The 16,380-nt window shown below is 47.4% G+C and overlaps 1 protein-coding gene across 6 annotated transcripts in view; it reads right to left on the minus strand.

Annotated features, from left to right (window-relative positions):
* Positions 1-16,380, minus strand: part of TTLL11 (tubulin tyrosine ligase like 11) — a 261,119-nt gene that overhangs the window by 159,481 nt on the left and 85,258 nt on the right. For all 6 annotated transcript variants that reach the window (XR_003005604.1, XM_024762453.1, XM_024762456.1 and 3 more), the window contains exon 4: positions 8,953-9,528. Coding sequence is in view for 5 of the 6 variants with exons in the window: in XM_024762453.1 (XP_024618221.1) it covers positions 8,953-9,528 (576 nt within the window). In the remaining variant the exon portion in view is untranslated. The remainder of the gene's footprint in view (positions 1-8,952; positions 9,529-16,380) is intronic.

Genomic DNA, 16,380 nt, shown 5'->3' on the forward strand with positions numbered 1-16,380 from the left:
GTCTAGCACCCAATTTGCAGACTAGAAACCTGCAGCTTAGAAATGAGAAAACCTCTCTCCAGTTTGGTGGCAGAGTAGGAAATGCCAAATGGAGAAAGAGAACTTTTCAATTATGTGATACTCTCCACCCCTCCAAGTAATTCAGTCAGCAATTATGTGTTGCTACTTGAGGGGTGCCCTAGGGATTTAAAGATATCTGTCCTTCATCCCTTACCTCTAGAGGCTCCCAAAGCAAGTTGGGGAGAAAAGGGCTCCGAGCCATTAATTGTAAACTCATGCAAAGGCTCCAAACTACATTTCAATGAGAGGGGATTCCCTCCTGAGCCCCAGAACTACACATCCATCTGCACCCAGAGTATTCCCAACTGGGAGGTCCCAGACTCCTCAGATTCAACATATCCAAACTCACTATCTGTGGTCAGCAGCTTCTAAGATGGTCCCAATGATACCATCTCCTGGTATTCATACCCTTATGTAATCTCCTCTCTTTGAGTGTGGGCTGCACTTAGTGACTTGTTTCTAACAAACAAAATAGGGCAGAAATGATGGCATATCACCTCCAGTATTAGGTTATGAAAAGACTGTCGCTTGCATCTTGGGATGCATTCTCTTAACTCTCTAATTTGCTCACTCTGAGGGAAGCCAGCTGCCATGTTGTAACCTGTCCTATGGAGAGGCTGAGATGGCAAGGAACTGGTGTCCCAGCCAACAGCCATGTGAGTGAGCTGGGGAGGGGATCTTTCCCCAGTAGCTTTGACATGACTGCAGTCTGGACAACATGTTAACTGTAGCCTGTGAGGGACTCTGTGCCAGCAGCGGTCAGCCAACATTTCTCCTTCCTCCTTTACATCTAGCTGCTCGCCAACTCTGTACATTCTACCTTCTAAAGAGATTTCGAGATCTGGCCCATCCCTTGTTGCTCCTAGTCTAGATCAAGCCTGCACCATCTTTCACCTGGACTACTTTAACACCTTCCCCATTAGTTTCCCTGCTCTCAAACTCGCCCCTCTAATTGACCTGGCACAAGGGGATGCCAGAGTAATTTTTATAAAAGGCAAATAAAATATTAGCACTCATCTGCCTAAAAATCCCTGCTTACAGAAGGAAGTCCAAGTTCCAGAACATGTCCTGCAAATTCCTCTATGACCAGAGTCTGTCTCAGACTCTAGCTTTATTTTCTCGCACTCACTGTTGCACATCTTGGGCTCTAATTGTGCTAAACTACTGGTAGCTCTAGGATGCTTTACTGCTCTCTTTGTGCTCTTCTACTTAAAAGACAACTTTATTTATCAAATATTTACTGAGCACCTACCAAACCCTAGGTACTATTCTAGGCACGGGGGATCAAACAGCAAATAAGACAAGGTATGTTTTAACTCCTGCCCTCTTAGAGCTTACATTCTAGGAGAGAGACCACAAGCAAGTGAATAATTAAAACAAGGTAAGAACATCGAGTGTGATACAGTGGATGGAGGGGAGAGTCTGGTGGTCAGGGAAGGCCTTTCTAAGAAGGTGACATTTGTCATCCCATTTCCTTCCGGTTTGCACAGTTTCTGATGAGAACTTGTTGGTTATTCTTTGCTCCTCTGAACATAATTTGTCTCTCTAGCTGCTTTTAAGATTTTCTTATCATCACTGATTTGATTATGATAAGCCTTGGTGTGTGTGTGCACACGTTTGTGTGTGTGGCCATTTCTTCAAATAGTCTCCTGCATCTTCCTTGTCTCTTCTGCTCAGGGAACTCCAATTACACATACGTTAGACCATCGGTATTGTACCATAGGTAACTCAGGGTCTGTTCATTTATTTTTCCTGTCACTTTGCTCTCTCTGTTTCATTTTGAATAAATTCTATTGCTATGTCTTCAAGTTCGCTGATCATTTCTTCTACAGAATCTAATTGGCTATTAATCCTGTCCAGTGAAATTTTCATTAGAGATATTTCCTTCCATTTGGTTCCTAGAAGTTCCATTTGGTTCTTTTTTAATAGCTCCATTTCTCTCTACATTAAGCTCATATTTTCCTTTAAATTTTTGTACATAGTTGTAATAGCTGTTTTAATATCTTTTTCCTACTAGTTTCATTATTTCTAATATTTATGGGTCTGTTTCTATTGATTTTCTCTTTAGGTATGGGTTGCCTTTTCCTGCCTTGTGGAATATCTAGTGGGTTTTTATTGGAAGCTGGACATTTAATGTTCAGTGTCTGGATTTTGCCTTCTTTTAAAAAGTGCTAGGTTTTTAGACAGTCAATTCTTTGCAGATTATTTTGATACCTTCAAGGCTTATTATTCAAGCTTTACTAGGTTGGGCCTAGAGTAACTTTCATTCCAGGGAAGCTTCAGTCCATTAAGGCAGAACTTCTCTGGAGTCTCCACTGAATGCGTCCAGTAACCACCAAGCACTCTCCACACTGACTCTTTGGAGCTTGAACATCTATCTCCCTGCTCTGTGTGAGCTCTGAAAGTAGTTCAGCTTCTCAGTTCCCTGGTCATTCTTTGCACAGCTTTGTGGATTAACCTTCCACATATGAATGGCCCAGCACTTGGCAAAGATGCACAGGGATCCCACACAGGTTCCTGGAGCTCTTTTCCAGGTTGGGTCCCTACCTTTCAGAATTCTGCCCACAGAATCCTAACCACCTCGGCATTCCTGAACTTTGATCTCCATTTCCTCAATTCACTGATATCACAGGGCTCTGTTTAGGTGGCCCCCACCCTTGCCCATCTTCTGGAGATTGCCTCCAGACAGAAAGCTGAGGCAACCGTAGACACATCTTGGCTTTTTCCCCCCTTTCCTCGGGGATCACAATGCATAACTAAGTGTTGTCCAAAATCTGAAAACACTTATTTCATGCATTTTGTGTGTTATTCTAGTTGTTTTCTAAAGAAGGCTAAGTCCAGTCTTTGTTACTCCATCATGACCAGAAGCAAAAGACTTGGCAGGTGATGTATGAACAGGGACTGAATGAAGTGAGCAAATAAGTTATTTGAAGAGCTGAGGAAGAGCCTTCCAGGAAGGAGGAATGGCAAGAACAAAGGCCACTTCTGATAAACAGCAAGGACTGAGCAAGAGGGAGATAGGAGATGAGGTCAGATAGAATGACAGGGGACATATCATGCAGCATCTTGTAGGCCATGGTAAGGAGCCAGGATTTTAAGTGCAATGAGAAAGCCACTGGAGAGTTTACACAGGGAAGTAATTTGATCTGACATGTTTTAAAAGAATGACTTTGGCTACAGTGAGAAAAATAGGCTACAAGCAGCAAGGGTGGGAAAAGGAACACCAATTAGGAGGCTATTGCAGTGATACAAGTACAAGGTGATGGCTGCCTAGACTGGGATGGAAGCAGAGGAGTTGGTTAGAAGTGGTTGCATTTAGGATGCATTTTAAAGTATATCTGCAAGAGTTGCTTATGGATTAAATGTGGGAAGGAGGAGAAAAGAAGAAATATTAAAACTGGGGGGCAGGGGGGTGTGGGGTTTAGTCTGAGTAACTGAATGCTATTCCTTTACTGAAATAGGAAAGACAGTGGGAGAGTAAGTTTGGAAGGGAAATCAAGAGTTTGATTTTGGACATGTCAAGTGTGAGATGCCCACCAGAAATCCAAGTAGAAAAGTAAAGTGGGCAGTTGGATAGACCAGTGTGGAACTCAAGCAGAAGTCAAGGCAGGAGATACAAATATAGGAGTGACCAGCACATAGCTGGTACTTAAAGCCATGGGGCTAGAAGAGATCGTTTAGAGAGCGACTGTAGACACGAGGAGAGGAGCTGGGATCGCCATCACTGGCAGGCGCAGAAGAAGGGGCTGAGGAGCAGCAGCTGAGAGAGGAGGGACACCAGGAGGGTGTGGTGTCACTCACTGTTCTCTGCTTGGCAAATTCTTCTCCATGCCTTAAGCTCCAGCTTGAGCATCTCCTCTCTGGGAAGCCTTCCTTGACTGGGTTAACTGGCAAAGTTAACTGCTCCCTTTTCTGTGCTCTCCCTGCATCCTGTACATGCCCCCTTACAGCATTTATTACTCCCACGTGGCAGTCTCCCCACTACACTGTGCACCTCTTAGGGACAGACTGCATCTTATCCAGAACCACACGGCCCACAGCTAGCTCAGGGCTTGTCTCAGTGGGTGACCAGCAAATGTGTCTAGAAGAAAAAAAAAGCTTAAATGTCAGAAGTGGTCAAGGAAGGCTTTACAGAGAAGGTGGGATTTGAGCACCACCTTATCAGCATTGAATTTCAAAAAGGAGGGAGAAGAGGAGAGAGCATGGCAGCCAAGACAGAACAAACAGGCAGAACTGGGGGAAACACCAATGATGTCCAGGAGACAGGAATCAGTTTTGTTCGGCCGGTTCGCGGGGCTCAGGGAGGACGGGGAAGCGAGGCTGGGGCCAGGCTGGGAGGCAACCAGTGCCAGGACTTGTTTCTCAAACTGTGGTCCTTGGAATACCGGCGTTCCATTAAGTTGGAAATGTGAATATTTCATGGTTTCCCCGTAAGTTCAAGGCATTTCTTCACAGATCAGTTTGAGAACGATTGTTGTTACAGATAACAAACAATGTAATAATGATATCATTCATTAAGGGATTCCCCCCACCTGCTGGAATTCCACACAGCTTTCTCTCATTCAGTCTCACAACAACTGTGAGGCCGGTCCAAATACAATATTATCTCTATTTGCAGATAAGGAAACTGAGGCAGAGAACGGTTAACTTGCCAAGCTCTCCAGCTAGAGCTGCTGGAAGGAGGAGCTGGGGTTAGCTCAAGCCCGGGACACCCGAGAACAAAACCCGAGCCAGAGCGTGAGCCCCAGGCTGCTCCTTTGCCTCCTTCCCGTGGGGTGTCTGGGGATGACGGGGAGGGAGGAGATCAAAAGAGCAAAGAAGGAAAAGGAGAAGCACCTCAGCCTTTAGGGAAGGTGCCTCCTCCCGATACTGAAGGGAAAGGATCGCGGCCAAGGAGAGAAGTGGACCCGGGGCTAGAGGAAGATAGAAACCAAGCGATGAAATTGGGAAAGAATGTCCATGAAAGCTGAGCTAGAAACCTTTCCTCTGTGTGTGCATTTCTGCCACATGAATCATCTACACCCAGACGGACCTGGCTCTTTAAGCCAGGGTCACAGAGCTGCCCTCAAGAAGACTGACGGGGGATATCTTGCTGGGGCTGCCTGGGCAATGACAGGGGGACAGGCCAGAATGACAGGGCAGCCACGTTCCTAGGCAACAGATTACAGGAAACCTGCCCACAGCCTGGCTGTGCCAGCCCCTGCTCTGGGCCATCACGATTTCCCAAGTAGTTATTGCAGCTGTGATTGGAAAGGGGTCACGGTCACATGTTTAAGATAAATGTAATTTTCTTGGCTTTGAGTGTATGTCCGGGAACGCTACAATATGGGCCAGGCCCAGGCTACAAGCAAAACGGGCGTCCATGACAAAGAAATAATTCATTATGTATGCACAGAACACTAGAGTTCACAAAGCGTTCATCATCTTTACCTTGTGTGAGTCACACAACAACTCTGTGAGGTAGGTGAGGAAACTGAGGCACAGAGAAGTTAAGTGACTAATATAAAATCACACAGCAAGGCAACGGCAGACCATACGTTGTCCCTAAATCTTTGGGTTCCAAGTTAGTTCAGGTGCTTGAGACCCAAACTACCAAGTGTTTTAACAAGTGATAAGACTAAAGAAAGCAAGAGAGGAATCCAAGGGGAAAAAAAAACTCCTTTCTCAATCACTATGAATCTGAAATATATGATAAAACAGATTTTAAACATCTATCACTTTATACCTTCGCCTTCATTACTTCACACTCCTCCAAAGAAGGCAGGTAGGGGATTCACAGAGAAAGCAACAGGCTCAGGGTGGTGAAGAAACGTGCCTGAGGTCCCACCGCTGGGAAGAGGACGAGGTCCTCCGGGAGGGTTACTTCCGGCCTGTGCTCCTCTCCTGACCCCAGGCCTGGCAGCACTTCGTGTGGGCAAGCCGTGGAAAACGGTCACAGGCCTGTGGTTCCATTTGCTAGATGTGATCTGTCCAAACCAGTGGCTCCCTCCCTGTCTGCCCTCCAGTTGGGCCCCTGGTTCCACCCCACGGCTGCCGCATGCCGCCTGTCCACAGCAAGACAAGCAGCAAAACCACCGCCCTGGCCCTCCACCCTGCACCCTCGCTGTGCCAGGGCTCTGTGGCTTGGCCACGCATGCCGGCCCACATGATACTCCTGGAATAGCTGTCACTGTCGAACAGATGTGACCACACAGTCCCCCGGGATGACCCCTGGAGGCCTCCAAAGTTGCAACTCTCTCCTTCGCCCTAACCTTCTGATGGCTCAAGCCAGGACTTGTTTTCTCTGGTCCTGCCTCTAAGCTCTGCCCACTTCCCCTTTCTAAGGCCCTAAGCCACCTACCTGATGGCTGAGCTAGACACCCTGCCTGGGAACAAGAACCTGGAGCCAAGTGCCTAAGGACAGACCTCTGGGTGACAATTAGCCCTTCCTGGAACTGATCACTGCCTGAATTCCCCCTGCAAGCAGGCTTCTGCCAGCCTGCCTGAAAATCCCGCTGACGGGTGTCCAGCCGCCCGGGTCACCTCTCTGGATCTGGGGCCGCACCTTGGGACCAGCCTCCTCTTCTGCTGCTGAAGGAACACCCCACGCATCAGAGACGCTGCCCCACTGCCTCCCCTCCCTTCCACGCCACCCGTTTCTCTCCTGCCACAGTCTTAGGTAAAGGACCAGAAACAACTCAAACGTTCATTGACGGAAGGACTGATGAACGCAGTGTGCGTATTTACAATGGAAGACCCAGCAGTGCAGACGAAAGAGCACCAACGACCCACCTCAACACAGAGCGGAAGAGAAGGTTGCAGAAGACTATGGACTTGACCGTAGTATTTTTATAAAGCTCAAAAACAAGCAAAGCAAAATAATATACTGTCTAGGGACACATTCACGTATAATAAAAGGATTTTTTGAAGCAAGGAGATGATAAACCTAAAATTCGGGATCATGATTGATTACCTCGGAGTGAGAAATGGGATGGGGGAGAAGCACAGTAATTGGGGATCTTGGGTTGGGAGGTGGGCTGGGGATGATGATTTGGTGGTTTTGCTTTGTAGCTTACATACATGTTCCATGTATTCTTTCTTATACACTAACTGCTACAAAATAACTTTAAAGATTGGATGGAGAGGGTCCCAGAGGTGTTCCTTCGTACCGTCTGTTCCCTACTCCGATTTATCTGGTGGCAGGAAACTGTGTGCCTACCAAGGGCCTGGACTCCGAGTCCCCCGCCACAACCTTCATGGCCAAAGGAACTGGAAGAATGCGCCACCCCCATTCCCATCTCCTCCCCGACCGTACACTGGCATCGTCCTCTACCATCGCCCTGTCCCATCACCCCACGGGTCAGTAAGTGCAATGGACACTTTCCGTTCGGGTCTGACACGACATCTCAGCAGCGTTTGCCATGGCTGGCCCCCGCGTGCTTCTTCTCCAAGCATTTAGCCTGCTTCCTCTCCTGACATCCCTTCTATGGCTCAAGCCACTTCTTCTTGGCCTCCTTTGCTGCCCCCTTCCCCCTGCCTGTCCCTTACTTGAATGGCAGTGCTCACGGGGGTCTTCCTGGCCTCTTCTCACCCTGTAGCCGCTCAGGGCTCAGTGACCATCCGAACGCTGATGTTCCCAATCTCTCTCCTGCCCAGATCTCTCTCTCCCAAACTCCAGGCCCAGATGCCCAATGTCCATCCAACCTCCCCACCTGGATGTCACGCAGGTCCTTCAAAGGCAAGTTCAAGTCCAACTCCTGCCCCCACTGCCACTACAAGCTGGTCCCCCATTGGTGGCTTCTCTCCATCCACCCAAGTGCCTAAGCCTGGGAGTTGGTCTGGGTTCTCCCCACGCCCCCCCTGCCACCATCTCTCCTCTGCCCCCCAGCCCCAGCCAATCACCAAGTCTGGCCATTCTACCTCTTCAATGGCTCTCAAATCTATTCTCTCCAACTCCACCAAGCCCTTCCCAATCCAAGCCAGCATCCTCTCTTGCTCGTAGGAAAGCAGTCGGCTCACCAGTTCCCCGCTCCACCCAGCTCCCAGTCTCCCCACAATCCACTCTCCACCCTGTGGCCAGTTGGTTCTTTGCAACACACAAACCTGAGTGCATCGGTGCCGGGCTAGCACCCTCCTGTGGCCCCTACTGCCCGTAGCTTTCCAGGACATACCTCCTACCTATCTCTTCCACCTTATCTTCCTCATCTCCCTCCATATCTCTGCCTCAAACCCCACCCTCCAGCCATACTCACCTCTAGGGCTGCAAACATCTCTCCCCTAGGATGCTTCGTCTCCCCAGCCCTATCCAGCCTCACCTGCTCCATCTAACTCTTACTCCAGGTTCTTAACTGCTGCTACTTCTGGGAAGTCTTCCCAGCCACCCTCATTCCCACTCAGAAAATGTTAGACGGTCCCCCAATCTCACAGCGCCTGGTACACTTCCTACTCTATTCTAGCACTTGTGACACTTTATACTAATTGCTTTTTAACTTATTTGTCTCCCACGATAGCAGACTCTCTGCATCAGCCAGCAGGGACCTGACTTACTGCCTTGAACAGTGCCTGGCCCCTACTAAGCAGGTGGTAAAAATTGCTAGAAGAAAGAATGAGCAAATGAACGGGAGGCACTGCGTTTTCCATACATCTCGTTTGACTCTTACAAGCGTCCTTTAAGGGAGGTACTCCTGGTTCCATTTTACAGGTAGGAAAATGGAAGTAACTTGCTCCAAATTACACAGCCAGCAAACAGAAAGCAGAAAGTTGGACCCCGGTTTCACACCAAAGCCCATGGCAGCAACAACCCCTCCATCCCTCTGGCCGTCCCACCCCATCCCTCATCCCACACGAGGCCAAGGAGCCCTCCAAAGGCCCCATCAAGGTCAAGAATTCAGGCTGGAAATTGGCGATGGTTACCTGGAAGCACGTGGGCCCCGGCCTCCCTGCGGGGATATCTGACTGGTAGAACACTCTGAGTTCTGGAGTCAGGGCAATGACAGTCTTAATCACCAAGGAGATGATATCAGACCAGACCTTCTTGATGTCAACACCCTTGGAAGACAACCTACAAAGAATGCTAGAGAAAGTCCTTTTGCTGCCTGTGCTGGTACTGTCCGAATGGACAAAGTTACCGCTATGGATGTTCAGTGAATAGTTGGTCAAATGCATAAAGAGGTGGTGCAGGTTTCTGGGGTGAGGCTCCTGATAGGGCTCTGTACAAAACCGCGAGAGTCCGTCTTTGGCTATGTAAATCTCTAAGGGCTCTAAGGACTTTAGCAGGACATACAGACGGATATCAAACTTGAGCTTGTCGATAAGGAGAGGTTTGCAGACGTACTCCTGGACCACCGCCGGCCTGCTCTGGAGGGTCCCTGCCAGGCGGATGTCACTGGGGTCTTTAATGAGGTAGATTCCGTCACCCTGACAACCACTATCAGGTTTCACAATAAAAGTGGGCTTCCAGGAGGGGTCCCCATCTTTCACCATTCGAACCTGGGGGGAGAAAAAGGATGGTTAGCATTGTATTCTTGTCCTCTCTGGTCCCTCGAGACACAGCAGGACCTCGTCAAATGTTTGGTGAATGAGTGAAAAATACAGGCCCCACCTATGTGAGGACTCACTCAGCACCTACCAGGGAGGTAAAAACTGTACTAGGCACTGAGACAGTGACCTAATAACTGCCCCAGATCTTGTCCCCCACAGTCCAGCGGATTTTCAGTCACAGGACCTGGGTTTGAATGCCAGGTCTTTGCCGGTTATTAGCTCTAACCCTGAGCGAGTCATCTAACCGATGACGGTATAGTGATGGTGATGATGATAGCCTAGCACTATCTATGATGCCGACCATGTGTGGCGACTACATGAGGGAGGCACTTTACATAAGTTATTTCCTCTAACCCTCACAGAACATACGGTTGTTCCCTTTTCATGGTACAGGAAACCGAGACGGTACCGTACTTGTGAAGAGCACAGGCCTGGGAGTCAGACTGCCTGGGCTCATATCCTGGCCCTGCTACTTACTGTGTGACCTTGGGCAAGTTACTTATCTGTGCCTCCCTCATCTGTAAAACAGGAGAAAGATTGTTCTGAGGATTAAATGAGATGATAAATGCAAAGGGTGAAGCCCACAGAACCTGACACATGAAAGGCAGCCATAAAGCCTGGCTAGTGCTATTTTTTAAAGGTGAAGTAACTTGCCGGTAGACTGAGGGGCAGAAGTGGGATTGGAATCTAGATCGAGGGCTCTGAAGTGCTTGCGCCCTCCTCCGTACTTCCATGTCTCAGTTTCCTCGTTTTAAAAATGGGGATATAAAAATCTTTCCTCCCTGGGTCATCGTAAAGAGGAAATCGACTGAAATGTGCACAGGGTGGAACACCACACTACACAGAAGGGCGGCACGGGAGCTGTTAGTTTACCATCTGCATCTCTCATTAAGTTCATCATGACTCAGCCAATCCTTTAATCTGCTGAGACCTTTTGAAACCGGATTCTGTCATCCTAAGATTTGCTCTCCTCCTAGCTCCAGGGCAGCAGGACACCCACAGAATTACCCTGGGCACTTGACCAGTGCAGTTAAGTCTGGCTCTGCGGGTCTGCATCACTCAACACACACCCAGTTGACCCGGACGCTTGTCCTGCGGGACAAGCTGGAGGAAATTTAAAGGTGAATTTGAAAGACGGAGCGGCTCTCTCTGCAGCTTCTGGTATGAAAGAGCCCCTGAACAAGCTTTCCTTCCTTTCTGAACCCTAACTCAGAGCGGTGCCGGCTTGCCCCAGAGCTGGACTCGCACCAGATACGCACCTTTGCTGCGTAAGCCCAACCCAGGACAACTGTGCTCTGGGTTTTACTTATCTCTCTGACCAGCCTATATTTCTAAGTGAAGCTTTTGCCAATTCCTGGGGCACTATCAGTTACTCCGGGCTTGTAAAAGATCTTTAACAATGGAGAAACACTTAAAGCTTTAATAATGGTCCACACCAACTGTTTCCCCTTGTCAGCAGGATTCGAGAATGCAACTTCACAGGAGATCAATGCCAGCCTCCCAGGGCCCTCCACGGAGCCTTCTTTGCGACAATGACCTTGATGCTTATGTAGTTATTTAATATTCACCTGAAGCATTCATACATTTGGCGCTTTACAGTAAATATAAACGTACTGGAGAAATGGCAGTTATGGATCAGGAAGTTAAAAATGTCAAGTTTGCACTAATGGGTAACTTTTCCCTCTGGAAAGCTTTTGCTATGCTGAAGACACTAACAGTTCAATATATTATTGGCTGCAATATTTTCTCCTTTGAATTCACTGCATATGCCTTAAATAAATTAAACTACATGGTCAATAGTCTCTGTCATTCGTTGCATTACTGAATATTTTTTCTGCTCTTTGCCAGAGTAGAGCCATACAAATCAAGGTTATTAATACTAATAGAATCACTGAATTTTTAGAACTGGAAGGATCCTCAGAGATCAATGGTATCTAATCCTCTCATAATTCAAACAGGGAAGCTGAGGCTCAGAGAGGTGACATAACTTGCCTTGGGCTCCCTAACTGGCTAGTGGGAAGGTTAGCGTGAGAACTGAAGTCTTTTTGACCTCACGGCAGGTCCTCTGTGCCACCTTTACCTCTGCTGAGGTAAAATTAAAGGTTTCTTTTCCCTGAATGCTAGAGGAAAGATTCTCTTAATATAGCAGACAGTATCTGAGCTCTGGCCTCACTCTGCACAGTTTGGTCCCGGAGCATGGCCTTCTTGGAACTGTAACTGTAGATACTGAGTTGGCCAGGCCTGCCTCAATGCCAGATCTTCTGTCTGGGTTCCTGGCTTGGTCTACTACAGGCACCATTTATGGGAAAACTTCATAGCTGTTCTGCATGTGGTTCCCAAAGCCACCAGACCCTTCAGCAACTTCTATCTTCAAAAGAGAAAAAAAAATTCCAGAATTCACATTCACTTTTCTCTGAGGTTTTACTCAAGGGTGACCCCTCCTCATGGGCCAGAATCTAAAGACAGTCTATATAACTAGGCCCCAGCCCCAGAAATTCGGATTTTCTAGATCTGGGATGAGACCTGGGCATGTGTATTTGGGAAAAAGCATGACAGGTAATTCTGACGTTCACTCCGTTTGAGAATCGCTGGACTAACGTGAATTAAATAAAAATACAATCTGGGCCCAACGCATTGAATGAAGTTTTATGCATTAATGTTAGCCTGAATGTGAGGAAGACTTGCGATTGGGTTACAGCTGATGGTATCGCCAGTTTCACCCAAACATACTCTTGGATGTGAAATTCATCATCTTGTAACTGTATGCACGGAGAGCTGAGAGAGATGCAAAGGGGATGCAGTGACCTGATTGCCAGGCACTCATCGGCCCTGTTGAAAATTTTTATGTCTTTTACTGCCCTCTAGTGGATATTTAAGAAATGTGACTGGGAAAGACCCCCATTCAAAATTCGACTCTTCTTAGCAGTAAGATACTCTATTAAGATGTTAAAATATATTTGTCTTTCTCTGTCCGACTTATATGTGGAATCTAAAAAAAAAAGCTACAAATGAACTTATCTACAAAATAGAAATAGAGTTACAGATGTAGAAAACAAACTTATGGTTACCAGGGGGTAAGGGGGTGGGGAGGGATAAACTGGGAGATTGGGATTGACATATACACACTACGATATATAAAATAGATAACTAATAAGGATCTAATGTACAGCACAGGAAACTCTACTCAATACTCTTTAATGACCTATATGGGGAAAGAATCTAAAAAAAGAGTTGAGATACAGATAGACAGATAGATAGATAGATGTAACTGATTCACTTTGCTGTACACCTGAAACTAACACAACATTGTAAATCAGCTATACTCCAACAAAAATTTTTTTAAAAGAGGATGTTAAAATAGTCTTAAGGAAGCACCCCCACAAAAAGTTCCCTCTGTATTACTGTTAAGTTCATACTTTGAATAGACTCATCTCCAAAATGCCATGGTTGGCCAAGGTCACACTCAGTTCTTACGCTGTCTGTCCCTTAAATATATTTCAAGCGTTCTCCCTAATACACAGATTGGGCTACCTGTTAAAATTCTCTCTCAGTCTGTATAAAACTTTTCAAATCATGGGCAACATGAGTATAAAATCCTGTAAGTATATGCCACATAAAATTAGCAACTTTTATATTCTTCACTGTGTGTTTTTTCGTATTTTCCAAACTTACCATTAGGAAAAAAAAATACAAGTGGCAACAGTAGGTAGCAGCAAGTATCTCTAATTATATTTTCATAAGGAATAGCTTTTGGCGAACAAATATTTGAACGCCCATGTTCATTGCAGCATTACTGAAGACAGCCAAAAGGTGGGAGAAACCCAAATGTCAACTGACAGATGAACGGATAAACAAAATGTGGTACATACATACAATTGAGTATTATTCAGCTATAAACAGGAAGGAAATTCTGACATACGCTACCATGAAACTTGAAAACATTACGCTAAGTGAAAGAAGCCATCACACAAAAGGACAAATACTATATGGTTCCACTTGTACGAGGTACCTACAGTAGTCAAATTCATAGAGACAGAAAGTGGAATGGTGGTTACCAAAGACTGGGAGTAGGGAGGAATGGGGAGTGAGTGTGTGATGGGTAGAGCTTCAGTCTGGGAAGATGGAAGAAGTTCCGGAGACGGATGATGGCTATGGTTGTACAACAATATGAATATACTTAATACTACTGAACTTCAAAATGGTAAAGATGGTAAATTTTACGTTATGCGTATTTTACCACTGTTAAGTTGTTTAAAAATTTAATTAAAAAAAGAAAAGAAATAGCTTTTGGTGAGTTTGAAAGAATACTGAAGTGAAAACCAGAAAATTTGGATTCTAGTTCCAATTTAGTCAGGTAATTTCTGACTGTGCGACTGTGAGAAAGTCACCTAACCTCCTGGGCTTTGTTGTACTCACCTATACAATAAAGGGGGTCACACTGAGGTCCCTGGCTTCTGCCAGCGAACAGGTTCTGAACAATGATTTATCTTGACATCACCACAGTGGACGGCTGTGTTACAAACACGCAAGTGACATTGGTCAGCAGAGGGCTGATACTGGGCTGCTGTGATCAGCGCATTGGGATGCCGTACACGAGCAGGAGCTCTGCATGGGAGATTCATGAGGCACTTGAGGAAGTCAGCTGGGCATCTGGGAGAAGCAAGCTAAAATATTTCAGGAGAGAAATTCAGCCACCGAATACCAAGCCACAAAACATTATTAGCAGCGAGGGGCGGGTAAGAGGACAATTGCTGAAGAAATACCATGTCTGCAATACCAGGGAAGTCAAAGCCAGTTAGAGCAGTCCTCTGTCACGCGGGTGGATTTGCATCCAATCTTAGCAACTGAGACCCTTGGTGTCACAGGCACAGGGAGCAGATCTTCGGCAAAAACAAGCCTCTGGTAGACAAGCAGATGTCACAAAGTACATGCTGGACAGGGGGCAGGGAGCAGCCCCTTCCAGCCTCAGCCAAGGCAGCCTCGTACCTGGTGGAGGCAAATTCCTACTCCCAGTGTGCCAGGCGATTTCTGAGGCAGGCGAGAAGGAGACGCTCTACAGTCAGGTTTCTGAGGGCCAGGCAGGAAGGGGCAGGGTGGGAGATGGACAGGTGAGGCGGGGAGGAAGAACAGGTAACGTGCTGCCGGGGTGCGGTTTTGCGAAGGCAGGAGAGAGCCACATACGTTCCGATGGCTGGAGAACAGACAGCGAGTGGAGTGGGAAGCGCCCTGGAAATCCCACTTGGGAGATTTACAGAGGCCAGATCACCACAGCAAAAACAACAACATTAGCACACACGAACGGGGACTTCCTATGGGTCAGGTGCTGTTCGAAGTATTATCTCATTTAATCCTCTACAACTCTATTTTACAGATAAGGAAACAGAGGCCCGGAGAGGTTAAGTAACTTGCCAAAGGTCACACAGCCTAAAGGACGTGGAACCAGGTTTTGAATGCAGGCACTCAGTTTCCTGAGCCCATGTCCAGAATGAATGCGGGATGTGTGTGAAGTAGGGCAATGGAAGAAGATCAAGCTTGGGGAGGAGGCAGGGCCTGATAGGAAGGGTCTTGAATATCATTTTAGGGGAGTTTGGACAATGTCGCAAAGTGATGGTGAGCCCCTGAAGGGTTCTGAGAACTTAATTACACAATTTGATGTGTTCCGGAGAAACATCCCTCTGGCTGGACTGGAGTGGGCAGACATGGCGGGCAGAGAGGACAGGCATGAGTGGACGCCGGCAGGGGGGGTAGGAGGAAGGAGAGAGGTCTGGTGTGCTCAGGCCCCCGGATGATGGAGGAAGCCTCCGTGATGGACCAGGTTACACAGGGAAAGTACAGAGAGGGAGAGATGAACCTGGGAACGAATGCAAGGCGGGAACGGGCAGAAAAGATTCCCAGACACCTTGTGTTTGTACTTGATCTGAGGGCAACTAGTGGATTTTCAACCACTGGGTGACATGGCACCCATATCACTCTGGCGTCCGTGAGGAGGATGGTTTGGCAGGGAGGAGACTAGTTGCAGGAAGATACAGGGCCATCCAAGGCCCGAGGGCCTGAGCTGGGCAGTGGCGCCAGGGCTGGGATGCAGAAATGGTACAGAGGTGGATTCGGGGGCAGCTGGTGGCTGGATGGAGGTGAAGGGGAAAGAGAGGGTTGTCAGCAGGGTGGGGGGGATGGTACCATTTACAGATTTAGGGGACACAGGAAGAGGAGCGGGTCTGGGGTTGGGGGGAGTGGGGAGATGAGCAGCTCACCTCATTGACTACTAATTGAGCACCTGTAGCCACAAAGCCAGTTTAGGATTTTACGTCACCTCCTCCCTCAAGCCGCTCACTGTTCATCGGAACAGGACTGTGTGGTCCAATCGCTCATATAGATGGTTAATGTTGACGGAACAGGACTGTGTGGTCCAATCACTCATATAGATGGTTAATGTTGATAACGGCGACTCTCCCCGTGTTAGCAAAAATAACAACTGCTGTCTGGCAGGCCTGAGACTCCGAGATTAAACGCAGACGTGGAATATGGTGAACGGAAGGAAGAGTATCCAAAGAAAACCCTCAGGCCAGTGGTTAGCAGGGGGAGCCATGGGCCCCATGGGAGTAACTATCACTGCACCTGTCAAACACTCCCCCACTCCCTGGCTTTCCAAGAGGTCCAATTAAGAAAACCTAAATGGTAAAACAAAACAAACAACAACAACCAAAAAAGCCTGTTTGTTTTATCACTGATGAGTGCCCTGGATTTACTTGAACGGTTTAAAAGAAATAACGTTAATTATGCCCAAGGAAGTACAGCGGATCG

Source organism: Neophocaena asiaeorientalis, unplaced genomic scaffold (genome assembly GCF_003031525.2).
Source record: "Neophocaena asiaeorientalis asiaeorientalis breed wild unplaced genomic scaffold, Neophocaena_asiaeorientalis_V1.1 scaffold78, whole genome shotgun sequence".
Lineage (NCBI taxonomy): Eukaryota > Metazoa > Chordata > Mammalia > Artiodactyla > Phocoenidae > Neophocaena > Neophocaena asiaeorientalis.